The 26141-nt window shown below is 47.3% G+C and overlaps 1 protein-coding gene across 1 annotated transcript; it reads right to left on the bottom strand.

Annotated features, from left to right (window-relative positions):
* si:dkey-172j4.3 (diacylglycerol kinase delta) lies at positions 1–23319 on the bottom strand. Its single transcript, XM_068587592.1, has 29 exons — positions 22939–23319; positions 18273–18383; positions 17490–17570; positions 16724–16828; positions 15839–15971; positions 14815–14921; positions 14578–14703; positions 13722–13824; positions 13261–13420; positions 12955–13063; positions 12133–12272; positions 11499–11586; positions 10928–11019; positions 9070–9169; positions 8555–8620; positions 8174–8345; positions 7945–8043; positions 7772–7856; positions 7572–7679; positions 6905–7001; positions 6709–6816; positions 6507–6620; positions 5455–5589; positions 5159–5322; positions 3440–3545; positions 2627–2716; positions 1676–1789; positions 1464–1575; positions 1–882 (listed from the first exon to the last, which is right to left on the bottom strand). The coding sequence occupies exons 1-29, from the start codon at positions 23074–23076 to the stop codon at positions 830–832; spliced, it is 3216 nt and encodes a 1071-aa protein (XP_068443693.1). The 5' UTR covers positions 23077–23319; the 3' UTR covers positions 1–829.
* Positions 23320–26141: the final 2822 nt, after the last annotated feature.

Below are 26141 nucleotides of genomic sequence, written 5' to 3'. Positions count from 1 at the left end.
ATTCCAGATGAAATGCCGGGTCGTAAAGCAGAGCCTCGGGTCACACAAGCCAGACGCCCATTAAGAACCACTTTAGAACCACAACAGCAGAACCTTTGTGAAACCGCATATGATTTATCATTTAACATTATTCACAGGTTAATACAAGTCCACACAAGTACATTCCTCAGAACAATTTTCCTTATCTTTTTTTGTTTTCTTCTTTTTTTTGCCACATTGAAGATCTTCCCCGTGTTCAGCGGAGGGTCAGAAGGTCCAGATGTTTGTTCATTTCGTTGCCGTTTCAGTTCTCATGGCGGCGGCAACCAGAAATAAATACACTCTTTGAAAGTTCTTGTGAAAGAAAATCCAAAAAAAGTCTGAAGGCTGTTTTTCATAAGTTCAGAAATTAAACAATTTAAGTTTGAGAGAGAGAGAGAAAAGAATTCAAATGCGATAACAACTTATGATAGAAAATAAGACATGCAAGGAGAGCGCCACCGAAACATATTCCTATGTCAAATTAACAGAACAGAACCGGGGCCTCCCCGTGTCCTTTGTCGGACTCGCCGCCGGCCGCAGAACCAAACGCAGAACGCCGGCGGTGAAGCGAGGCCCCGCCCGAAAAACACAAAAGAGGAAATAGAAGAAAGGAAGAATCCTCCTGCAGACATGGAGGGTAAAGAGGAGGAAAGAGCATCACGAGCTGGGGAGATGGAGGCTTCCTCTGCCTCCACACACCTCCGTCAGGCCACTCGGCATCGCGGTCAGAGGCGAGGGTGCTCCTCACCCCGGGTGGTCTGGGTATTTCGGGGGCGTGGGGGCGGTATTGAGCACCTCATGCAGGACTTCAGTTGCCCGAGGAATCTGCCTCACCGGCCCCGCCTTTGATTTCCCAATTTCCTGCGTGAGAGACAAACTAAATGAAAATGACACATTTCTGGACCTCTTGGTTTGTTTAGAATGAGTAAATTAGAAGAGAGAAAGACAACAGAGATGCTCGGACATGTGTTTTTAGTAGTTAAGTTCTTTAGTTTTGGATTATCGATAACAACAGGGATGCAAAGCTCCATTTTCTCACGGACTTCTATACAATCTGACCCCCCCTGCTGGCCAGTAGAGAGAATGCAAGCTTTATGACACTTAAGAGGAGCGTTGACGCCTGATTAAACTTAGTTGAGATGAGTTTTTTGACAGAAATAATTGGAAAAGGACGTTTTTCTTCGTAGTCTACCAACAAACGTCGGGTTGGAGTCCAATTCAGATCAGTTGGCGGCGTGCTGGAGCTGAACCGCGGTTCTTTTTAAAGATGTTTGAGCGATGTTTCACTTTGGGAATTGCCTCGGCGTGACCAACTAAGGAAGAAAACCAACTAACCGACGAAGGAATGAAAACGAGAAATGGTGGAACGCCTCACCATGTTTTCAAAGAACCGGGGTTACGTTAAGTAACCCAAGGTGAACGGAGAAGCTCGGCTCTCTTACCTGAGAGAGAGCTGTTGGACTTCTGCTTGTGCAGCTTCTCTCTCTCCTTCTTGGCCTTGGGGATGATCTTCAGCTTCATGCTGCTGCTCTTGCTGTTGACCCGCACCGCGTCCTGCGGAGAGGAACCAGAGGGAACGCATGAAGATGCACCGAAAACAGACATTTTGAGACGGGTCATGTGACAGGTTTTTAAGCCCCTCCCCCCCCCTCACCTCCTCGGAGCACTGCATGAGCGGACAGATCCAGTGGATGTCGTCCAGCTTGTGGAGCTCGGCGCTGAGGCTGTTCAGGGTCGTGCGGAGCTCCTCTTCCTCCGGAGAGTCCGACTGTGAGGAGGCCAGGAGGCGGGACAATGAGATTGATCGCTAATGATCACGAACAATGGCTGATAGCTTGATATTAGTTTACAAAGACACCCTTCTCTCTGTGAATCTGAAGCTAAACGCTAACATCTGCTGTCGGTACGATGCTCGTTTGTAGTTTTGAACATCGGTAAAAACATCCGTTAACTGGCAATTTGTTTTTTCGGCTAATTTTCATATCGTGTAAATCATTCAGTCGGTGCTTTATTCATTTAATCTCATCTCTCTCACCATGAGGAGGTTTAGGGAACAGAGAGTTCGTCCTTCAATATCTCATGATTACATCCAGGTAAGAATCTGTTGAAAGTTCAGTCTGAAAAGGGTTTTGAACATTTAAAAACTGATTAAAATTTTCTGTGTTCCAGCTAAAATGTTTACTTGCCACGCAACATTACAATCCCATAAAAACTCATATAAATATTAAAACTTCTCTCTTAAGCGTGAAGATGCGGCGCTGTAAATAACTCCCACATTACAGCAACACTCCTCTTTCACCCTTCATATGTTGGGCTATTTTTAGACATTGCGAGGTTATTATTTAACTCCACGTCTGCGTGTGAGCTCCACGCGGTTCAGACCTTGTTGGCTCGATTCGCTCCTCGAGTTTTATTTGCTCTTCTGCACAAAAGGCCGAGTGCGAGCGATGATGAACGTCCTCCACGGAGCAAACAGAGCCAGAGCAAACACGGCCGGAGAGGCGACGAAGGGATGAAGGGGAACGTGAGACGGCCGAGGCCGCAGAGACGGAAACAACAACAACAACAACAACAACAACAAGAGGGAGGGAGTGAGGGTCCGTACCAGCAGCTTCCCGTCCAGCAGCATCCGGGTCTCGGCCTGCAGGACTTTACTGCTGTTGACGATCTCCACGGCCGTGCTGCGACTCAGACACTGAAAGCACAAACCAGTCAGGTGACGACGCCGTCGCCAAAGATGGCCGACGATAAAGGATGCGGACTGTTGACACGCCCACTTATTGAGGTGAGAACAAGTAAGCCGTGGGAAGCGTAGCGTGCAACGCTTTCCACGGCTTCTTTATTTATGGAGGTGACGTGCAACAGAAACCAGTTACTTCAGTGTTTTTTTAACAGGAAGCTCAGATGTTCAGATTCACCCCAAAAAATAAAAGAAGAAAACGTAGTAAGTCTGTAAATCTGAACTATGGAGAGAAATAATCTGTGAAATCATTTTAAAAACTAGGAGCACTTCAGCGTTTCACCTCTTTTGGACGTTTGTGTGAAACTGCCAAAGTTTTGTAAACAGAAGGAAGAGGAAACGACCTTCGAGCACCAAAATCTCCTCGCTGGCTCGAGGAGTTCAGCCGGACGCTCCGGTAAAACTTGAAGGAGATGAATTCAAGAGAACCGGACGGGGAACCAGGAGAACCTGATCGCTCATCGCTAAATATTTGTCTGGAACCGGTTCTCCGTCTGCTCGTTTAGAACAAAGCCGCAGAGCTTTTTTTTTTTTTTTTGTTCACGTCGTTCTCGTTCATTTAGTCCTGAACGTCGCTCGCAGAACAAAAGCTCCTCCAGGCGGTCGGGTTAAAACGGGCCGCGAACCCATGAGCCCACACAAGACCTCTCTCTCTCTCTCTCTCTCTCTCTCTCTCACCTCGGGGGTCGACAGCTTGGCCTCCGTGAGAACGAGCGCCGTGGCGTTCACGGCGTGCGCCAACTCCTGTTCCACCAGCATGTGAGTCTGAGCCGCCTCTCGGATCCTACGGGGGGAGAGAGAGAGAGAGAGAGAGAGAGAGAGAGAGAGAGAGAGAGAGAGAGAGAGAGAGAGAGAGAGAGAGAGAGAGAGAGAGAGAGACATGAATTTAACAAGCTGGAAATGACTTAATTATGGTGATTATAATGATCAGTTGAAGGGACAGAAGTTTGGTTTCTTCTCTTTCGGGACCAGCGCTTCCTGTTAGACTCGGGGGTTCGAGCCCCTCGAGGCAAATTACTGATAATTAGCTCATTTTATAAATCAATGAAATTGACTTGATCGCCCCATTTGAGTTCAATTTGTAGATGTTTTAGATTCAAAACTCAGATTCAACAAGCACGTTTCCATTCAGTGAGAATAACCATATAAAAATATGACTATATATTTACTATATATTTACTATCTGCCTCTCAACACATTTTTTCAGTCACTTTTTTTTATCGAGCGCTCAAATGTTCCCATTTCAAATCTCTTATCCGCCTCGGAGACGACGGCGAACGCGTGTCATTAAAATATGAATCGTCCTGAAAGAGGGATTTAGTTTTTAAGAAATCATAATCAATCAGACAAACCGAGGCCTCAGAGGGAGATCACAAGTGAAACGACTCGTCTGAGCTGATTGCGGCGGGATACACAAATCCCACAATGCAAAGCGAGCCGCTCTTTATCTCCTCCTCACAGAAACACACAGACTTCGCGGGTCGCCGGTGAGCTTTGATGTGTGTGTACGCATAAAAAACATTTTTGTTTATTTGCAGAAACCAATTAACTGGAAGTCAGACGCGTTTGTTTCCTCTTTGATCGGAGGAACTTCTGGCAGCGTTTTGAATATTTTACTGTCATAATGTTCTCAACGAGGTAAAGACGAGTTGGGAAGCGGTTTGTAAAAGAAACCTTTCTGCCAAATTATGAAGACAAACCCGAGAGAGGATTATTTAGAATTTCTTTCATAAGAAAAAAATAAGAAATCGGATTTTTCTTTGTCCCAAACATGTACTACTCACTGTTCTTTCCTTTGATTTTGTTTCATTTATGAGTGCTGAGGCCTCCCTGATGTTTCTCAAACCACGTCAGACTGAAAGTGCGAAAGCTCCTGAACATTTTAAGTCCCAGCATGCCCAAATCGCCCAATGTTTTGCCATAAAAAGAGTCATTTTTTAAATTTTTGAACCAAACCACACAGGTTTCAAAAACTCGAGGGCCGCTGGAGGAGGCATTTTTGGTGAATCTCGCTCATAATCATGCTGGATGTTCATAGTTATGATCAAAATATGCTAACAATAACAGTAATTTCTTTGGAGAAAAAAAAAGAAATTCTGAATAAAAATCATAAAATACCAACTAGAACTCATGTGGGGTTCAAACGACAACTTAAAGATGAGGAACAGGAAATACAGAAGGAAAAACATCCCCATCCATGCTGCTTACAGCCAAGAAGGCTTTTATTGTGAAACATACATCTCTATGCAGCAGCTATAAAGACTGGTGTGCTAGTTTGAAACCAAAAGTCAACAAACACATTTCATGGAGGCCATTTTGAACTCAACCTTTTGAGGTCAAGAGGTTTTAACTTCGACCCGCGAAGCCTGAAGAGAAACCGCGGAGCGCCTCTCTTACTTGTTGATGAGCGTGTCGGCCACGATGCCGAGCTGCTGCACCTGAGCGCACTCCTCCTCCGTCAGGTACTCCATGGACTGCTGGGAGTTAAGGCGTGGCCGGCCGGCGCGGTAGCTGTCGAACTTCCGCTTGTCCTCCCACGACTTCAGCGTGCTCTCGAAGGCCTGAGACGAGAAGCGACACTGAGAGACTAATACTTCTATCTACACGGTTCCATCTACTCATTAGCATCGAATGAGGACGTCACATGATCATAAACACAATCGATAATTCACATCCGAGCGGCGGGACCTTACGCGGTCTCTGGTGAGCATCTGCGCTCGGTTCTTGTGGACGATCTGGACGATGCCGGGCGGCTGGATCCAGGCCTCTCCGTCCACCTGCACGGGGACGCCCTCCTCCCCCAGGATGGTGATCTTCACCTGGCGGCACTGGGCACAACACGCAGAGGTCACATGACACAGCAGAGGTCACGTGACGCGGCAGAGGTCACGTGACACGGCAGAGGTCACGTGACACGGCAGAGGTCACGTGACACGGCAGAGGTCACACGACACGGCAGAGGTCACATGACTCAGCAGAGGTCACATGACACGGCAGAGGTCACATGACACAGCAGAGGTCACATGACACGGCAGAGGTCACATGATGACACGGCTGAGGTCACATGACACAGCAGAGGTCACATGACACAGCAGAGGTCACATGATGACACGGCTGAGGTCACATGACACGGCAGAGGTCACATGACACGGCAGAGGTCACATGACACAGCAGAGGTCACATGACACAGCAGAGGTCACATGATGACACAGCAGAGGTCACATGACACGGCTGACATCAAGGTGGTTTGTTGATCTGATCATTGAAGTGCTTCTTTTAACGTGAGCTGAACATCTAACAAGATTAGATCTTCTTCTTCTTTTTTCAGTACTTTGTACAATTTCTAATCCATCTGTAAATACAACTTTCTTTTTTTTTTTTACTTTTTTTTTTATTTTTTAAATGTCTTTATTTAGTTTTTTATTCCATCTGAATATTTTATTCTATCTGTAAATGTACTATTATTCTTGTTACTGCTAAAAAATGTTTCTTTTATTACCATTCTATTGTTTATTTATATCACTCGTTTCTTTCATTTAATACTACTACTTGTGAGCGGTGCTGCTGTAATCCTGTAATGTCCCCACAGACCCTCTAACCCTCTTATCTTATCTTATCTTATCTTTTCTTATCTTAAGGCCTGATAGGACGGACGCATTTCAGCAGCCCGGGCGGCTTTACCTGTTTGTTATTTTTGCAAAGTATCGTCCGAGACCACGACAAGGTGTGTCGCTGCAGGCTTTACCTGTGCAATGCGGTGGTGCTGCAGGTTGATGACCCTGGACATGGCCATCTGCATGCTGCCGAACACCGCCACCACCTCCAGCTTCTTGTCGTCGAACGACGGGGCGCCGAAGTTCTGCGCAGAGAGAAAGGACGGCGCAGCGTGAAATCGACCGAATCGAATGCCCGAGGACCCGGCGTCGCCCGGCGCTCGCCGCACTCACGTTGTCCTCCTTGGTGCCGCCCCAGAAGTTGATGCCGCCGGCGTAGCTCGGGATGTTGAGCACAGCCAAGCCCTGAAGACTGGGCAGAGACATGGGCACGCCGTCACACTGGAGAGAGGGAGGGATGGAGAGAGAGGTTAATAAAGGAGAGACAACACACACAGATGAATCCCCCTTCAGCGTTCCCCATTCGGACCTCCAGCTGGACTCTCTGCTCCAGGTTCTTGTAGGTCTTCTGGACCAGCTCCTTCGTCCCCAGCACGCCGTACCACATCATGTTCTTGGTGCGGCTGCTGCAGGAAGAAGAAACCCATCGTAAGATAAGATGAGATAATCCTTCATTAGTTCCGCGGTGGGGGAAATTGCAGGATTACAGAAGCGAGAGACACATAAAAAACAATGTAGCCGTGAATAAGCAGTAAAACTGTAATAAAAACTGTAGAATTCAACTTTAGGGCTCAAAGGACGCCGTCAATCAGCGAGGTGATGGATGGAGAGAGCGGAAGAACCCAAATGTGAAAATTGGACTTTCTCTATATGCAGACGATCCGCCGCTGTATGTGGGACTCTGGCACACGTATGACCGGCTTTACTGAGAATGTCATGGAGCAATATGTTATATTATATCTAAAACAGGGTTCATACACATTTGACTCATGGATTCCATGACTTTAAACCAAATGTCCATTAAACAAATCTCGGTGTAAACATAAAAAAGTGAGAACATTTTACAAATTTCGATGACTTTTCCAAAACTTTTGGGATTTTATTTTTTTCCATGACTTTTCCAGACTAGGAAATTATCATTTTAAATTTGGTAGATGTAAAACATTGTGATACAACAGTTGTGCGTGGGTTCGTACCTGCATTTCTTGGGGTTTTCGTCCCTCTTGTTGTTGAACTCGAGGGAGATCTTGGCGTCCAGGCCGATGCCGAAGTAGTTGTTCATCACGCACTTCTCCGAACATTGTCTGCAAACACGCAAAACATTCCCCGTCGTTTATTTAAAGTGTGTTAACGCAACATCGTGGAGCCGCGGCTGGTGTGTGAAGGTCAGACGTACACAGAGTCCTCGCTGAAGGTCACGCTGTGGAGGCTCTCGGGCTTCTCGAGGACAATCGGGGAGGTGGGGCTTAAGCTTCCTGGACCTGCACGGAAGATTGAAGGGTCACGTTTAGACTTCCTCCAGACAACGTAACAGTGAGTTCCTCCTCTTCCTCATCGCGTGGCACTCACGCGGCTCGCCGTCCTTCAGCTCCTCGCTGTTCTCCCTCTTGATGGAGGACGAGGACGACATCCTCTGGACCTGAGTGTGCCGGTTCTGCTCGTCCACCACTGAAACGACCACGTCAGAGGACTTAGTGCAAGAAGAAGAAGAAGAAGAAGAAGAAGAAGAGGAAGAAGAAGAAGAAGAAGAAGAAGAAGAAGAAGAAGAAGAAGAAGAAGAAGAAGAAGAAGGGCATACCTTTCTCCGCCTGCTCGATGATCTGCCTCAGCGCTTTCTTCAGGCTGTTGGCTCGGAGCATCAGCTGTTCTTTGGACCGGTACGTTTTGCCCTCCGGACCCGACTCGCCGCCGCTTTCCACGGGACTCGAACCGCCGCTCTCCTGGCTGGGCACCGACCCCGCTGGCACCACCTGGACGGAGACGGAGGGAAAGAGAAAGAAAAGACATCCCAACGAGATAATGAAGATAATTAACTTAATAATAATAATTAAGTGTAATAACCCCGCTGCAGCGCCACATCATCACACCTCATTCACACATATTTAGTTCCTGGCAAATATTACAGGTAAATATGAATTATTAACATTCTTGACCCCTGATTTCTGAAACTATTTGTTACCTGAGCCTCCGCTTCTTCACTCAGAGCCTTCACCAGAGAATCCAGCTTCTCGTTCAGCAAGGAGCACTGGGAGGAGGAGACACGTCAGATGGATGAGTATTGGGAAAAGCAAAGATTTAACCCCTTAACGTCCAACATACATTGAATTGACTTTCCATCGAACGGCTTCAACCCAGTTTGTGTTTGAGTCGCCGCAAGAAATTCATTCCAATACTTGTGTTTGTTCCTAAAACTTCATGAAGGTTGAGTACTGAGTACTGGCTGCACCAGTCCTTCAAATATAATTACATGTACTTATATACACACAACTTTTAGCCGGAGGGGGAATAAACTTCATAAGCTGCTCTTTTAGCTTGATTCCTAAAGTCAAATTAGTAATATTATACAAAAATATGAAGGGAATAGTGGTGGGTAACCTTCTCCACAAGTATTAATGTCACACTCTGTGTTACACACACACACACACTGCTCACTAGTCAGTGTTATACAAGCTCTTACATAAAACACACACACACCTTCTTCGCCATGGCGTCCGCCTCCTCCTTGTTCTCTGTGGCTCTCTCGTACGCCTTCCCCACCTCCGCCACGAAATCATTCACCGTCCCACACAGGAACCTGACGGAGGGGAAGAGGAGGAGGGGAGAAAAAGAGAGAGAGAGAGAGAGAGAGAGAGAGAGAGAGAGAGAGAGAGAGAGAGAGAGAGAGAGGGATGATGGTCGACATGATTAGTTTGGAAAATGAACTCAGCAGAGCGACGCGTTTCGGATTTGCTGATTCACCGACTGTCAGTGTGTTTGAGATGACACACACACACAGACACAGACACACACACACACTCACACACACTCACACACACGCTCGTCTCCGCCCCCGCCCGCCCGCCGGCCTCCACACACTCACTGTTTACTCACAGCTGTGCGTGACTCAGCGGGGAGGTTTCCTCGCTCAGCAAACAGCAGACAAAGTCAAACTAATAAACGCGCTCGGCTCGTCTCTCGTTCCTGAAACTGATACCTGGAAATTAAATATGTGCCATCGCGCTGCGTCTTCACTCCTTCACGGGTTTGTGGAGGAAACTACTGACTCGCACGTCGTTGCTCAACGGCGGCCAGAGGGGCGGCCATGTTGTTCTGCAGGTGTTCTTCACACGACGAGTCCTTACAGTCATCACGTCGTCATGCAGAGTCCAGACCTCCAGGGAAATGTCTTCCTTTCTCTGGAGGGTGGGCTGGATTTTCATGATGATTCTCCTTTTAAGAGGAATAATCTTCTCTTGTGGTTTCAAGGAAAGGAGCTGAAATCCTAAGCGATCACTGAACATAGTAAATAATGTTAATAAGTCAAGATTTTAGCATACAAGCCCACAGTAGTGGATTTATCTCAGCAGCGTTGGTTTTAGACGTGTATTTATATTAATATTCCGTTTTATTCACACATTTCACTGCTTTTTGTGAACCTAAGACCTTTAATAATTAATTTCTAGCAGCAAAACAGTTCATCCACCTGAGTAAAGTATGTTTTCACAAGAGGTATAAAGAACTTCTGCAAAAGTGCCTTTAAAAAGGTGAATTTAAGAAATTATGTCGAATCTAGAAAACGCCCTGAGACCCTGAAGGGCTGCAGGGAGCCGGTGGAGTCGATCAGCAGCACATGTATGACAGTAACAACACGCATGACGCAAACGCCCAGAGCGAGAAAAGAGAGCTCACTGATTCATATTTCATCCCTGAACTGATTTTCATTTGATTTTCCTGAGTTGAGTGTTTTTTTGGGACTAATGGAAACATGTTAAAATAAAAAAAAACTGTTAAAAACAGGAATGACGCATTTTTACAACACCGGCGTTATGTTTCCATTAAAAAAATGTCCTCCGATCGCAATGAAGTCCCCGAAGTGTTTTTAACGCGGTGCAGGTCCCCGCTACGCACACACACACACACACACACACACACACACACACACACACACACACACACACACACACGCTGAGCGGCGGAGCAAAGTGCTCAGTCACGGCCGCTAGACTTCATCCCAAAGGAGGACTGCTAATGCACTGATGCACTGAGGATGACCCCGAAATACTGATTCATTCGTCTCCTTCACTTACACTTACTGTCCCCTACGTGTGTGTGTGTGTGTGTGTGTGTGTGTGTGTGTGTGTGTGTGTGTGTGTGTCACAAAATCAATACTCATTGACTAGACACTCACTTGCTCTCTCTCTCTTTCTCGTTATCTCTCTTCATTTTGCTTTCCTCCGTCCCAACTTTCAACCTGCCCTCCTTATTCTCGTCTTGCCCTCCTTTTCTCCTTTCCTCCCTCCTACTTCCTCCCCCCTCGTCCCAGTTTTCCCAGGTATTCCCAGCGCGTACGTACTTGGCGGAGGAGATGACGTCGCTGTGTTTGTCCGAGTCCAGGATCTTGGCGAGGTGGGAGGCCACGGAGTCGGCATACTGAGTGATGTGCACCTGAGGGAGAGAGACGGGGTGAGCGTCCTGTGAGCCACTGGTTCTCAAACTGTGGGGCGTGTCCCCCTAGTGGGACGCGGAGGTACTGCAGGCGGGGCGAGGAGGGTGCATGCAGATTTTGCTGCTCTGAAGCACCCGGGGGTTCAGAGTCTTGCTAAAAAATCTTGCAAAAAAATTCAGCGAGGACCATTTTGTTACCGTCCCCTGTTTACGTCCTTGTTTTCCTCGTGTTTATCATTTTAAAACACAGCGCCGCCCCTCGTCGATACCTCCGCCGCCCCCTGTGGATCGGCTCTGATTGCTTCGGCTGCCGGCTGTCGGCCTCCATCGATTCTCAGCGGATGTTTTTTTTTTTTTTTTGGTTTCAAAATGATTTCTCTGGAGGAGGATCCGACCGCGTGGGGGCGAATTCATGGACAAAAAAAGAAGAAGAAAGAAAAGAAAAAGAAGCAGACGTCTATTCTGAAAGCAGCTCTCACCTGCAGAGGAGAATCGAGGCCGTCGTCGTCTTTCCCCGGCGGCGTGCGCTTAGCGGTGGTCGGCACCTCGTACGTCATCACGCTCCATCTGAACGGACACACGGGGAGGACGAGAGCCAGGCGGGAAGCTTTATTAGTGGTCCAATGATAATAATAATAATAATAAAGCTGCAGCCATTGAGCTGCGGGGCAGGAACTTCCTCTTAGCATCCTCTAGCTCGCTAACAGCTAACGTGCCACACCTCGCCTGCTGAATACGAGCAACCACCGAAGTGGAAGGGACTATACATATATTGGCGAGGGGCAGCGACCGCCTCGTGCTCCGACAAGAGATTATTTATGGAGGTGAAAAGACACACGCTCATGTTTCAAGGGAATGCTTTGGACTAATGCTAATGCTTTGGACTAATGCTAATGCTTTGGACTAAAAAAAAGGGATTGAAATGTTGTTGGGATTTCCTCCAACAACATTTTATCCATTTGAAGGAATCTTCCAGGACCCTTTTTTCCTCTCTGTCCCATCATAAATACTGCAGCTTAAAGCTTAAAGCTTGACTTTGCATTGCTAGTCTGTGCAATAATGGACAGGAAAGCAGCATGAAACTCGGTTAGCGAGGTACAGCTATCGTCTCACCGGTCCAGCATCTTGGTGGTGGCTCTCTCCAGCTTCTCCAGGATCTGCAGCAGCTGGGCGTCGTCGTCACAGAGGCCTCCCCATCCCAGGACCCGGGCCAGGTCGTTGCCCGTCCCGAGAGGCAGGACGCCGAGCTGGCACTGAGACGGAAAACAACATGTCGTCTGCAAACAAGTTGATCGAGATTTTGACCCAAAACCAGCAGGAGACACATTATTAAGAGAGTCTTTTTGGGCCAGACACTTCAGAAGTGTCTGCACGGATGCACTTCATGTGTTAAATACAATCTAAATGAAATATTCTCCAGGACAGCGCAACATTAGATCGATTAGATCGACAGTTAATAGTTCATTATTATGACAAATCGGCCCTCAAAAGGACAAAAAAACCTGTAAGACGTGACACATGTCAGGTCAGACAGAAAAAAATGTGGGAAACATCCCGCCGATGTTAACTAGTTTAATCTGAATCCTCAAACGGATTTGACGCGGCACTTATTTAAAATAATAACCATGTAGTCGACATTAGTTATGATTCATGCCATGACATCGGCTAATTACGAGCTAATCGCCGTGTCATTGCTCATTTGTCCTCTACTGACATCCTGCATCGATTCAGTCCTTTTTCTTTCCATCTATTTCCCAATTTGCTGCCTTCCACATCGCCCAACACGTTGAACTCTCACATGTCACGACGTGCAGATTATCTTTTAACAACGCGAGCGCGGGAGGCGACTCGCTGCTTTCTCTTCTTGCCTGGCGGCGTTTTCCACAGTCACCTTGAATCTTACATCATCATCCCCTTCCTCCTCCTCTTCCTCACCTGTTTATGCAGGTTGAGTGTATCCAGCTCCGAGAGCACCCAGCCCACGCTGCCGTCTCCCCCACACACCAGGATGCGAAACGTCACAAACTTCTGGAAGAGGCGAAGGCTGAAGGAGTGGGAGGAAGAGGAGGAAGAGAAAGAGGAGGAGAGGAAGAGGAGGACGCAAAGCACACAATGTTAAGAGGTAGACGCCGTGAAAAGGCACATGCATTAAAACAAGTCGTGACTAGAAACCTCCCACTGGTGCAGAGAAACCAGGAGAAGCTAAGCAAAGCGTTTCGTCTTCGTCCCGTCAACTCGTACCCGAGCTCCGGGCCGCCGTTCATCAGGTCGAAGACCTGAGCCGGGTTCAGGAGCTGCTTGAACTTGCGGAGGAACTTCACTCCCTGGTTGTCTCCGCTTTTGGAGTTGACCAGGACGAGCAGGGGGCTGGAGCACGACGCCGAGTTGGCCTTCCAGAAGCCTGCGAGGAAGCGAATACAAGAACTTAGTCCACTTTGTATGTCATTCTTCACCAGCGGTGTGCTCATTAGTTTATTATGAATAAGCTAAAAGAATGAAAAATAATTACCAACAATGAAAACTACTAGAGGCAGCCATTTTTAAACATTAATACATAAAAGGATCAAAAAGATTTGCATGGAATTGACAATTATCTAGATAGAGGCTCTGCACTTTGAACGTTTATATGTGTGTGTGTGTGTGTGTGTGTGTGTGTGTGTGTGTGTGTGTGTGTGTGTGTGTGTGTGTACGAGGTGTCTCACCATCTGAGTCGATGCTGTTAAGTGCAGTGGGAGGAATGATTGACACTCGATATTGACCCAATGGACACACCTTCCCCATTTGTTCTTTACAGCTGTTGTGGACCTGCGCACACACAAACACACACACACACACAGACAAACACGCACACAGACAGACACACACACACACACAGTCAGAAAGGTCACTGCATCCCTCTGAAACCCACCAAATGTCAGTCCTGTAACCTTTACAAATACCACTCTGATTCACTTGTATGAGTGCTTTTGTTTCCGTGTGTGTGTGTGTGTGTGTGTGTGTGTGTGTGTGTGTGTGTGTGTGTGTGTGTGTGTGTGTTGAGGGTTAGACGCATTAGTGTGTGACACTCGAGAACGACGCAGCCTTCGCTAAGTGGAGCAGAGGAGTCGGGATGAAGTTACATCTCTGTTACCGTTTGTGTCTGAAAGGATTTCACTTTGATTTTTATGACTTCTGTCGTTTTTTTAACAACAAATCCCAAAAATATGGCCCCACATCTCACTTTGAGTGCACTGGAAGTTAGAATTTTCCACGGGAAAAAGAAAGTGTATTCTCGTACGTGTTAATATTTCAACTTTTCCAATATTTCACACTTTTGGTTGAGACTCTTTCGTTGGATTTAAGAGCTCCTGGAAGTCAACAATCTGGACAAATCCAGCCTCTTGGCAGACAACCGCCATCCTCCCACCAGGAGCATCATTATCTGGGAGCGAGTGGACAGGATTCAGTGCTTCATGTCATCGTCATCTAAAAAAACCTTTCTCGGGCCAACAGAAAATACGCGGATGTCCTGAATAAACACCGATTTGACAGGTTTCCTTAAAAAAAAGCCCAACTCACGATGGCTTTGCACCAGAGGCAGCGCCAGTCCTGCAGCCGCCGCACGCTGCCGCAGTTCTTGTCGCACACCACGCACTTGGCGCTGACCGGCAGGTTGCCCTCCAGCCACTGGTGGGGCATGAACACCTGCAGGGAACCCGCAGAGAGACGATGAGTTGCATGCAGAAGATTCCACGTGAAACATCCCAAAACTCTCTGCGTCCTCCTCCAGAGTGCCGGCGGACGTGGTGGACTCACCCCTTCCTCGTCCTCGATGATGTCGTTCCCTATGGAGGCCAGCGTGGTCCATTTGCAGTTGTTGGTGGAGCGCACGGCGCAGCGCTTGTGAGCTTTGAACTTGCACACTGCATCGACACAGGAGACCACGTGAGAAACAAACGTAGGGAAATGAACGCCACGGTTCAGACGCAGGAAGCCAAATCTACATGAAGCACGCAGGTCGTTTGGCGAATTCAAGATGGCCGACGGCTCGCTGGGGGTTTGACTCCAAGAGAAGTGTGAATGCTTCTGAAATTTGGGTTGTTTAAACATTATTATAGTATTTTTTGTATTCATTTTCCATCTCATGTTTATGCATTTCATGTATTATTTTTTACCCTTTTTTTGCAAGTATGTTTTTTTTTCCATATTTTTCCCCTTATTTTTTATATTCTTTGTCAATTTTCCTTCATTGTGAAGCACTTTGTGCTGCATTTCATGCATAAAAGGTGCTAAACAAATTTAATATGTATCATTATCATCATAATTGTCATTATTAGTCGTGGAATTTTATTAGGATTTCATCATATTCGTATCAGAACTATATATATATATATATTCTTTTATATTTTTTTGCTTCACATATCTACCACATTTTAAACCTTTTTGTCAAAGTTCTACATGCATTTTATAGCTTTCTATATATATATATTTGCTGTTATATATAGGACTAAATATGAATTCATGAGAAAGGATATGACGGATCACAAACAAATTGATTAGTGGAGCTTTCTTAATTTGGAAGTTAATTAAATGGAGCCACTTTCTGGACACCGTGCCGTGGTGACTGACCTTTGAGGCCTGTGTAAACGCTGCGTGTGTGTTCAGAAGGTTTGCACGACGTCAGTGTGTCAAAGCGGGGCTCCGCCCGGCAGTAAAGGAGCCGTAAAGCCGTCCGTTTACTGCCGCCGTCACGTGCCGGGAAAGGCTTTTCCTACGTTTACGCAACGGGAGCGCTGGGGAAAAACACGTGGCGACGGCCCACCGGCGGCGTCTTGCGTACCTTCGCAGGAGAGGCCGTGGGAGGTGACGCCCGGCAGAGCCTCCCGGCAGACGTTGCAGAAGGTCGGTCTGGCGTGCGAGCAGGCGTACCAGTTGTGCATCCCGGAGAAATGCTCCATGTTGAACTGGCTGGCCTGGGGAGGACAAACACAGCAGGAGGGAGGGGCATCAGAACATGTCGCCTCGCAGGAGGAGATATCGCAGATATTTCACGCTGGACTACACGAGCCTGAGGAGGTGTGGACGCAGCGAGCGGATAATGACATCGGCGGTGCTCATTAAACTTCGTGGCTTTGGGATTGAGACACACGGACGGTGATGTCAGAACGCTGACGGGCAAAAGAGCTCAACATCCACGACATCTTTCCTTCCTTTATCCAGAAAGTCCTCAGAACGCTAGAGGTGTCGAATGAGGATGCATTTGCTGCTCGCAAGTAGAAGACGGTGAGGGGAAAAAAACACACAAAGTACATGACGACGACCGTGGATTAAATCTCTAAATGCCGGGAAAATCCAGAGCCCGACGCCTGCAGGAGGATTTCACAGTCCTCAGCCGTCTTTACAGCCCATTAGAGCGGCCGGGCGGACTTTACGAGCCGGATTAATCTGCTGGCAAAGAGCTGAAATGAAAAGTACATAAGAGGAACGAGGAGGAGGGGGAGAGGAGCGTCTATCCTCCCAATAAGCAGAAAAGGTGGATGCTTTGAGAACAGATGGGAGGATAATTAAGGAGTGTGTTCGAGTGTGTGTGTGTGTGTGTGAAAGCCTGTTTTTTAATCAAAGGATCATCAATTGAGCTCATTTTCGATATTCAGTCCGCCCGCTGATCAAACAGCAGTGTGCAAACACGGAGGGGCGTGGCCTGAGGGCCCGGGGCGACGCTAACCTCGTATGTTTCCCACTTTTGGACGGATTTGAGGGCGCCGATCCAGTCCTCCATCTCCTTCCGGCTCTCGGCGCAGAGCATTAGTTTGCGGAACGGAGTGATCACCTGAGGAAGAAGAAGAAGAAATACAAATAAAACAAAATGGAAGTTAAATGCGTTTCTGCAGCCGTGACAGTCTCTCTGTGAAGCTTTTAGCTCAAAGCACTGCAATGCCTAGCATAAACGTGCTAACAATGCTAACATGCAGGTGTTTGGGAATAGTTTCACCTGCAGCCAATGAGTGAACCCAGTGCTGTGAAACCCTGATCTGTTGGCCGGTGTTACACACTATTTATTCCCCCCTGAAACACACAAACCCGCCCCTCGGGCCGCAGAGCTTGTGTGCGTTTTCCCGGGTAACGTTTTAGCGCTCAACACCAAAGTACACAGCCGAGGCACTCGGGGGAATATCATTAGTTTTGCAGCAGACAAACAATAGTTCAGATCCAGTAATGGCGTCTGGACCAAATGTCACGGCGCTCTATTCAAAAGGTAACTGAGAGATTTTTACTCGGAAACCACCAACGGGTGCCTCAAGGTTGCGCCAGAGGGAAAAGGCTGAAGATCACCAAATTCGGTAGAGTTCACCAACGGGGCTTCATGAATGTCTGAACCAAATTTCACAGCCGTCAGTCCAACAGTCGTTGAGATACGGATCAAAGCGGCGGACACCGCATGGCCGCATGACGATATGAGAAAATAATGCATTTTAAGCCTCGCCGCTCACCGTGAAGCTGTTGTTGATGTTCTTGGTGCTGGTCTCGGCCACACTCGCATCCGATAGGTCCACTTCATCAAAAATCAGAGACTGGCGGGGGAGGAAAGAGAGAAAGAATCAGCTTTTTCTTTACTTGAAGAACATATATTCAGGTACAAAGTACAAACAACAGGAAGAACAGTAACGTCCGTACAAGAGAGGGAAGAAGTCTTCATTCGTCCATTCAGAGACTTAAACTGAGGCCTAAAATACAGGATTTTACTGCTAGTCTAAACTAAAATAAACAAACAAAGAATACATAGCGTGAGGACAAGCAGGAAACAATACAAAGAAACAGGAAAGAGAAGACAAATACAGAATGAAAAACAAACTTTGGGCGAGGAAGATCACAATTTCCTGGAAACATTCATTGAATTCAATGACTTCACCTCTACGATGTATTTAAATAATCGTTGTCTCGATGTACAACAATACCTTTTAATTTGTGAGCAGAATCAAATTTACAAAAAGTGAATTTATCTCGGAGATCTTTGCCTGCAATTCATGCATTTAAACATGAACCGTTACAAGTAATTTGCTCATTTTGTGGTCCAAGAGAGGACCCGAGTGCAGAATAATCTTTAAAATATAATTGTTATAGTAGGTTTAATATGGAGGATGAGGATTTATGTCCGATTTATGTTTTCTGTCCTCGTCCGGTTGGCCGTATAGCTGCTCGTTTACGCTGCTATGTGTTATTTAAACTTAAAATGAACTGATTGAAAGAAAGGAAACGACACAACGCTGCTGTACCTTGCAGTCTTTGGCGTAGTAGAGGGTCCTCCCTCGGAGTTTGAAGTACCTCCTCTTCCATCTCTGGAAAGAGCTGGTCTGCTTTAACAGGATGCCCTCCTTCACGCTTTTCTGTGGCGAGAGAGAAAGAGAGAGGTAGAAGACGTCAGCGCGTCCTCCAGGCGTTGACAGAAGGAGATCAGTTGCTTCTGAGGCGTTGACTGAATCTGTCAAACCGGAGGGACGTTTACTCAGAAAAGGGACGATGGCGGCACTTTGTTTCAAGCGCAAACAAAACTCTTGACCCGCCGTGGGAAAGTGTGGAACGATGACAAAGTTGGAGGGAAGCTGGGTGTGTGTGTGTGTGTGTGTCGTTCATACGCAGGAAACACACAGCGGTGGGCCGACGCATTTCATTTCCACGTTCGTCTCCGCTGATCATGCACTCCCTGTTTTCCCTCTCCCGCTTTCCATTTACGAGTGCGTGCCCAGAAGAGGACAGGATGCACCATGGGTAATCAATTCTGAGTGAAGGAGGGAGGGGGCGGGGGGCGGGGGAGTCGCCATGGAGATCCAACAAGAGGATACCCGGCACACACACACACGACGCCATCTTAAAACCCGGATCACGTCAGCGACGGCTGCTTCGTACCTGCGGCGCTCATCAGCATTCCTTCAACCTTCATTAGGTGGTTTTCACTGCAGAAAATGATGACATCACCACTTCTATGGGGTCACATAGCTGAAGTGGATCAACTGGATTTGTTGGTGTGTGTGTGTGTGTGGTTGATAAAACACGCAATTATGTTCAATATGTGTTGCGGTAAAACATGAAACTGTGCCGCGGTGCAACAGGAACGAGTGATCCCGCTGTCTCATTTTGCAAAAAGCCTGCACACCGTGTTCATTTCCAGACGGTTAGCGAGCGTAAACGGCGTCTTTAACGCGTAGCAGAGACGCTGAAATAGTTACCGAGATATTGAACGCATAAGAGTTGTAACTCTTAGCGTTACGGCCGGAGATAACTTTCCACGTCACGGCAATAAAATCCAGGGAAATGAGAAATGATGTGTTCCCTAAATGTTTCCTCACAAACATCGAAAGCGTCGAAGGACTTTTATTGAGTTTTCGCGAGCGTCGAGCGAAATGACGACAAAGTGCTAAAAGGAGCGCGGAGCGAGACGGTGAGGCGGATATTGATTTTGTTATCAGACTGTTGAAATCGCGCCGGAATAATAAAAAATAAGGCCGCCGCACGAGTGACGACAAAAGACTCACAACTTTATCTGACGTGAGCAGATAGTCGACGTCATGGACAAAAGGAAAAGTGTGTGCATTTATAAACGGGAGGAACAAGGTAAGAGTGTGACAAACAATTCAAAAGCATATACAAAAAAATCGGCGTGTTTCATTTCCTCACACACAAAAAAATAACAGTAAATTACAAAAGTGTCACTCAAGCTCCCGGAGAAGATACGTATACAGCTTCTGCTTTAAGGAATACGCAGTATTAATACTCGACTGTCACATGATCAAACTGAATGGACCAGAGTGTCCGGCACGCTAATCTCAACACAAAATGTGTGGTTTTGTTGACTTAATATCTTTGATAGAGAACGGTCTAAATCATGGGACTTTCATAATGTGAGTGTAGTATGTTATCTATTCATTTAACACGGATGCATTGAGAGTTCAATGACAGCAAAAACGTGTTTATATTCTCCAAACTAATGAAAGGAATTTAAAGTTGTTTTGGTCTCAAGCTTGAACCCAAGATATCAAAGTTAGCTATCAATCGCTAGTTGCTGGCTAACAGAGTGGCTAACGGGCCGGCGTTGTGCGTGTATGATGCTTAGTTTTTATGTTTCTTGTCTGCTAGCTTGTTTGCTGCGCTGCTAGCATATCGTACATTACTGTATCTTGACTGTCGAGTGTCGCCGACGCGGAAGTCTCCTAAAAACTTGCCTTCTGTATACTGACCACCAGGGGGCAACTCCTTTGGTTGTATAGAAGTCTATGCTTCTCTGCTTCCTGAACAGCTGTTAGCTAGCTGGCTATATCGGCATTTTATCTGACGGTAAGTAGCATGAGGGCCAAACCTCTTCTTGAAAGAGCGGCCTCGCTGGTGCTTTTCTTTCACAATCGGCCCACATCGCACCTTTATTTTCCCCTTCGCCTCTCTCCCTTTCTCTTCAAGCCACATTATTTCCTGTCTTTGTCCCGCCTCATTTTTCTTTCCATGTAATGTCGCTCCTCCATCCTCACAGCTCTCTCTCTCTCTCTCTCTCCATGTAATGGCCTCGGCTGTCTGAACAGGAGTAATACAAGCCAGAAGCACCTTGGAAATCCAGCGATCGAATCTAAACCTCCGCTCCGTCGCTCTCATTCCTCAGCATCATCCCCGTGTACACGTGTCCGTGCGATATCTACACACCACACAGCTCCTTGTGCTCCCACCGTGCATGTTTCTGTCTCAGAATAAATGTGTTTTTGTACCCCGAGGGAGAGAGAGGAGGAAAAAAAGAAGATATGTCTCGTATTGTATCGCAGAGGAAGGGAAGGACTGATGGTGCAACCCGTGACAGATAGCCCAATGGTACGTATCATTAGGGAGAGGAGATAGGAAACAAGGAGCAAAGAAGGAAGGGCTGATACAGAAATCAACAACAACAAACAAACAAACAAAAAGGGACTCTTGAGAGTCGATATGGAGAATTGAAAGCAAACAAAAATGAAGGCGCTCCCTCCAAAAAAACACAAACAATAAGGTGTAAAGGTCTCTTCTGACTGGAGATAACTTAACTGAGATAACGGCGAGGTGTGACAACCCTCCTGCACCAATCGGGCTTATCCGTTGTTGCCAGAGCAACAGGAGCCGTCAGTCAAGAAGCTAATCAGAGTGGTTTTGTTTGACGAAAGCGGCTAATGACATAGCAACCGCTGATATAGCTGAAGGACGCGCGGCACTGGAAGTTAGACCCGACTCAGGGTTTGTGCAACGTAGGCGTGAAGCTCAAAGAAGCTGGTTAAGGTTATTTTTATCAACATTCCTGTGAACATATATCTTTAGTTTTTTTTCTCACCATTTGGCGAAATACAAAACATCGAAACATGTATGGAAACACGGTTTGGATCTTTGAGTTTTAGCTCCAAAAAGCAGCTTGTGACCCGATGTTCACATTAAACTCATTAAATCAACGAGGTTAGAAGGTAAAATCAATTAAATACATAATCTTAAACGTTTCAACTGTCAAAAGAAGATGAAGTGTGGATCTGGGATGGGCGCCGCCAAGATGGCAATTGGCGAGAATTAATGCGAGGATTTTAGAGACAAAGTTTATATTATATTATGGATTTGGAAATCTGGAGTATGGTAAACGTGAGTAGACCCGGCAGATGGTTTGAACTATGGAAGCCATTGTTGAATGCCGTCCATTGGATAACGTGTTTTGAAAAAAGAGCAGGCACTCTGATTGGATGAACCACCTGTCAATCAAACTCTTCCAGAAGCCAATCGGAAGAAGAACCAAACTCTCCAGTAACTGATGCACCTGCAGCGTCTAAGCCCCGCCCCCTCTAGCTGCCGATTGGTCTGACGAGACGGATTTTCGCGTTTCTCTCCTGGCATCGATGGAATAAAAAGCACATTTTGCAGGCGGTAGGACCTTCGTCTCCCACAATATTGGGTGCAAAGTTCAACCGCAGGAGCATGGATGTACTACGGAGCTGCAGAACGAACCAGCCTGTCACTCAAAATCACTCACATTGTTATCTGCACGTGGCGGCAACATGTGACCTCGCACAACGCCTCCTCCCGGACATTTTCTGCTCCCAATAACATTCTGATTGGCTTCTTCCAGGGAGGCATATCAGCAATACTCGTGTATCTGCTGATATGTACAGTACACATCAGCAGGTACAAGAGTACTATGCATATGTACTGTACATATTACTGCATGAACACAACATAGAGTGGCTGCAAAGGTCAGATTCTGCAGCAGCTCGCGGTCATACTGTAGCTTACACCCTCTTCTCCTTTCCTCTTTCCTCCTCCCCTCTCCTTTCCTTTCCTCTCCTGCTGAGAGATGTTGTCAGACCGATCAGTGTATTCATTAGAGCAGGACTAATTACATCACAACAATCAGCCCCAGTAGACCTGATGAACACACACACACACACACACACACACACACACACACACACACACACAAACAGAGCTCCGTGAACATCGCAGTTGAAAACTTCTGTTTGAGATGATGAATGTTGCGCAAAAGCGACGTGGAGCAAACACACAGTGGAACGCTGCGATAATTAAACGTCTGAATCCCGTTAATGCAAAAAGAGCCACAACCCCACGACCCGCTGTCTGGACAGTAACCCCCACCCCAAAAAAGGGAAAGGAAATTACTTCATAACTCACATTTGTGAAGATTAACATCTTAAGTAGGAACAAAGAGGTTTGTGGGGACATTTTTGATTCAATCTAAATATCTCAGACTCTAGAAAGAGTTTAAAAATACTGTTGAAAAGCCTTAAACATCACCAGACTATGACATCACTAGACCATGACATCACTAATCCAAGGTGTCCTCGCAGAGTCTCGGGGTCCCCACATACCCACATACCAACACGCACACACACACACACACACACACACACACACACACACACACACACACACACTGACCTCCTCCACCAGGCGACTCTGCTGGGACCGGTTGTCCTGACTCGGCTCCAGCTCGTCCTCGTCCCCCTGCCCTCCTCCCTCGCAGCGGAACAACAGCGGCGCCATGCAGCACCCGCTGGGCCGACACAGCGCCGGCATCGGGCCGCCGGCACCGGGCCTTTTAGGGCTCTCGAGAGGTGAGACTGACGGCAGAGGGGAAGTCGCTCTGGCTCTCTACCCTTTTTTTTAACTACTTTTTGACACTACTCAGCTCGCCCTGCACCCATCTTCTTCTTCTTCCTCCTCTTCTTCCTCTCAAAGATCCCTCCGTTTCTTGCTCGTCCCGCACAACATTTACCTTCCTCTCTCTCTCTCTCTCTCTTTCTTTCTTTATCGCTCCGTGACGCTCCCTCCGCTGCGGCAGCTCCCGGGACAATAAGAGCCCACTTCCTCTCTCAGACTTCCCTTGTCAGGTAGCCACGCCCCCTCAGGTGTGCTGCAGAGCACACCTCTGCAGTGTGTGTGTGTGTGTGTGTGTCACACAGTCACACACACACACACACAGGGGATGAGGCGGGGCGTGCGAAACACACTCTCATGCCACACACCTGAGAGAAGTGGCGTGTCTGTGTGTTCATGTGAGAACAAGCCTATTTCCTTGAGGCTATAAATAGAACTGGAAGAACCTGTCTGATCGACAATGACAACACACACACACACACACACACACACACACACGCACACACACAATAGTAGCTGTTCCTGCTTGAATGCTAATTTGGAGCACAAAAAAAGTTTCAAAACAAACACACACACACCCTGGCACCGCTGGAAGGTTATAACAGGACACACTAACCTGTGTGTGTGTGTGTGTGTGTGTGTGTGTGTGTGTGTGTGTTCACATCTGCTGCCTACACACCGTCATCCAACAGCTTTTAGTGTCAGGTCAGTGTCTCAGCTGCTGAGGCAAATTACAGCAAGTGTGTGTGTGTGTGTGTGTGTGTGTGTGTGTGTGTGTGTGTGTGTGTGTGTGTGTGTGTGTATGTGTGTGTGTGTGTGTGTGTGGCATATCATTCTGTCTTTAATGAGCAGAAACATGCTGTTCCCTGTAGACTTACTCACTGACACCATCTCTCTCTCTCTCTCTCTCTCTCTCTCTCTCTCTCTCTCTCTCTCTCTCTCTCTCTCTGTCTCTCTCTCTGTCTCTCTCTCTCTCTCTCCTTTTTTGTTCTTTTCTTCTCTCCCCCATCCACTCAAATCACTCGTGGGTTCAAATCCCATCAGAATCAGGTCAAAGGTGACTCATCATGAGCGTTAAAGAGAAGATCCAGCTGCTGATAGCGTGAGCAGCTCCACGAGAAGAATAGCTTTCAAAATAAAAGACTTTCAAATAATGATTCTCGTGTTCAGAACCATCTGGGTCTGTGTATTTTTTTTCTTTCTTTGCTCATTGAAGCGGACGCTGCTGCTGCAGACGCCGACCCCGTGACCTCTGCAACGCCGCCGTGCTTCTGTAATCACGAGGGGAGAGGACGGAGGAGGGAGGAAGGAGGAAGGAGGAGACATTGTAGGAATGCTCAACGGAGCTCTCGCCCAACGCCACCGACCAACAACCTGCACTGGCTGGTTTTCTCCAGCAGAGGGCAGACTGAGCGAGAGATGGAGCTTCAGGAAGGAGGAGGAAGAAGAGGAGGAGGAGGAAGAGGAGGAGGAGGAGGAGAGGTGATGGAGTGGAAACAATGAGTGATGGAGATGGAGAAGGATGAAACATGAAAGAGAATGAGGAGAAAGAGAGGAGGAAGAGGAGCGCTGCAGTCACTTGGCAGATCTGGATTGGTTTTAACTCCGACTGCCAGCTGTGTGTGTGTGTGTGTGTGTGTGTGTGTGTGTGTGTGTGTGTGTGTGTGTCCATGAATAGAAACACACTGGGTCCCCGTGTGGACATGTAAATCCACCTCTTAAAGCATAAAGAGCTTGTGTATCTGTCGGGTCTTTACAGACGAGGAGCGTTTGTTTTCAACACCTTTGCGGGGTGGAGCGCCCCGAGACGCGTTTCACGTGCTCGACCTTGACCGAGACGCGAGCGCACGACGGTCCTGATGCTGCAGAACAACAACAACAACAACAACAACAACCCACCCGCCCATCTGGCGCCGGGAGGTGACTAAAACAAACAAAAGGTTAGCGTCTGCACAGAACAGCTGAGACCGCCGGCTCTCACGACACACCTTCTTCTCTCCGTCGCTTTCGCTTCCCGACGCTTCAAACTTGGTAATGCAAAGGCATGTGGGTTGCCATGGCAACTGCCTGACTTTCGAATCAACCTTCAAGCTTGGAAATGGACACACACACACACACACACACACACACACACACACACGGACACACAAATGCACAAACATATAATTTAAATAACAGAATTTATCACTCTTTCACCTGGAATAGAGTATACGGCAGGCTGTGTGTGTGTGTGTGTGTGTGTGTGTGTGTGTGTGCGCGTGTGTGTCCGTCCTTGACAAGTTTTATTAAGCTAACATTCTATTAAAGTCAGGAAGACGGATCATTCGAAATAGAAACGTCTTGCATCATGTCATGCAAAAACACGCCGCCTGACCACACACACACACACACACACACACGCACACACACACACACACACACACACGCACACACACACACACACACACACACACACACACACACACACACACACACACATACACAGAGAGACACATGCGCACACACAGAGTCAGAACAAGGCGTGGGAGGACCTTGCACCATGGCGACCACATCCTGTCTCATTTATTAATAGGCACACACACACACACACACACACATACACGCACACACGCACACACACACACACACACACACATATGCGCAAAAAAGAGCCAGCGAGAATCTAATGACAAGTCGTACTTTAGATGGACAGATGGGTAGAGACAGCCGCACACACACACACACACACACACACAGACACACACACACACACACACACACACACACATACACACACACACACACACACACGTCATGTCCGTGTGCTTGTGTGTTATTGAAATATCGTCCTTGGATTCTGTCTGTGAGTTTTGTGCAGTGACGGACACATAATCTGCTGCTGGTAGTGTGTGTGTGTGTGTGTGTGTGTGTGTGTGTGTGTGTGTGTGTGTGTATACGTGTTTTATGTGTGTGTGTGTGGGGGGGGGAGGACTTGGAGCATACGG

Source organism: Clinocottus analis, unplaced genomic scaffold (genome assembly GCF_023055335.1).
Source record: "Clinocottus analis isolate CAN_PGR_092001 unplaced genomic scaffold, fCliAna1.0.p SCAF_21, whole genome shotgun sequence".
In the NCBI taxonomy this organism is placed as follows: domain Eukaryota; kingdom Metazoa; phylum Chordata; class Actinopteri; order Perciformes; family Cottidae; genus Clinocottus; species Clinocottus analis.
This window is presented reverse-complemented; position numbering and strand designations above follow the sequence as displayed.

Bases quoted from the DNA above. Each gene is read 5' to 3' on its own strand.
- si:dkey-172j4.3 (XM_068587592.1), bottom strand. From the start codon at position 23,076: ATGCCGGCGCTGTGTCGGCCCAGCGGGTGCTGCATGGCGCCGCTGTTG. The intron at 6,817-6,904 runs GTCCGAATGGGG...CCCTCTCTCCAG, and splicing joins AGCAGAGAGTCCAGCTGGAG to TGTGACGGCGTGCCCATGTC. The intron at 2,717-3,439 runs GTGAGAGAGAGA...TTGTGCTTTCAG, and splicing joins CCAAGCTGTCGACCCCCGAG to TGTCTGAGTCGCAGCACGGC.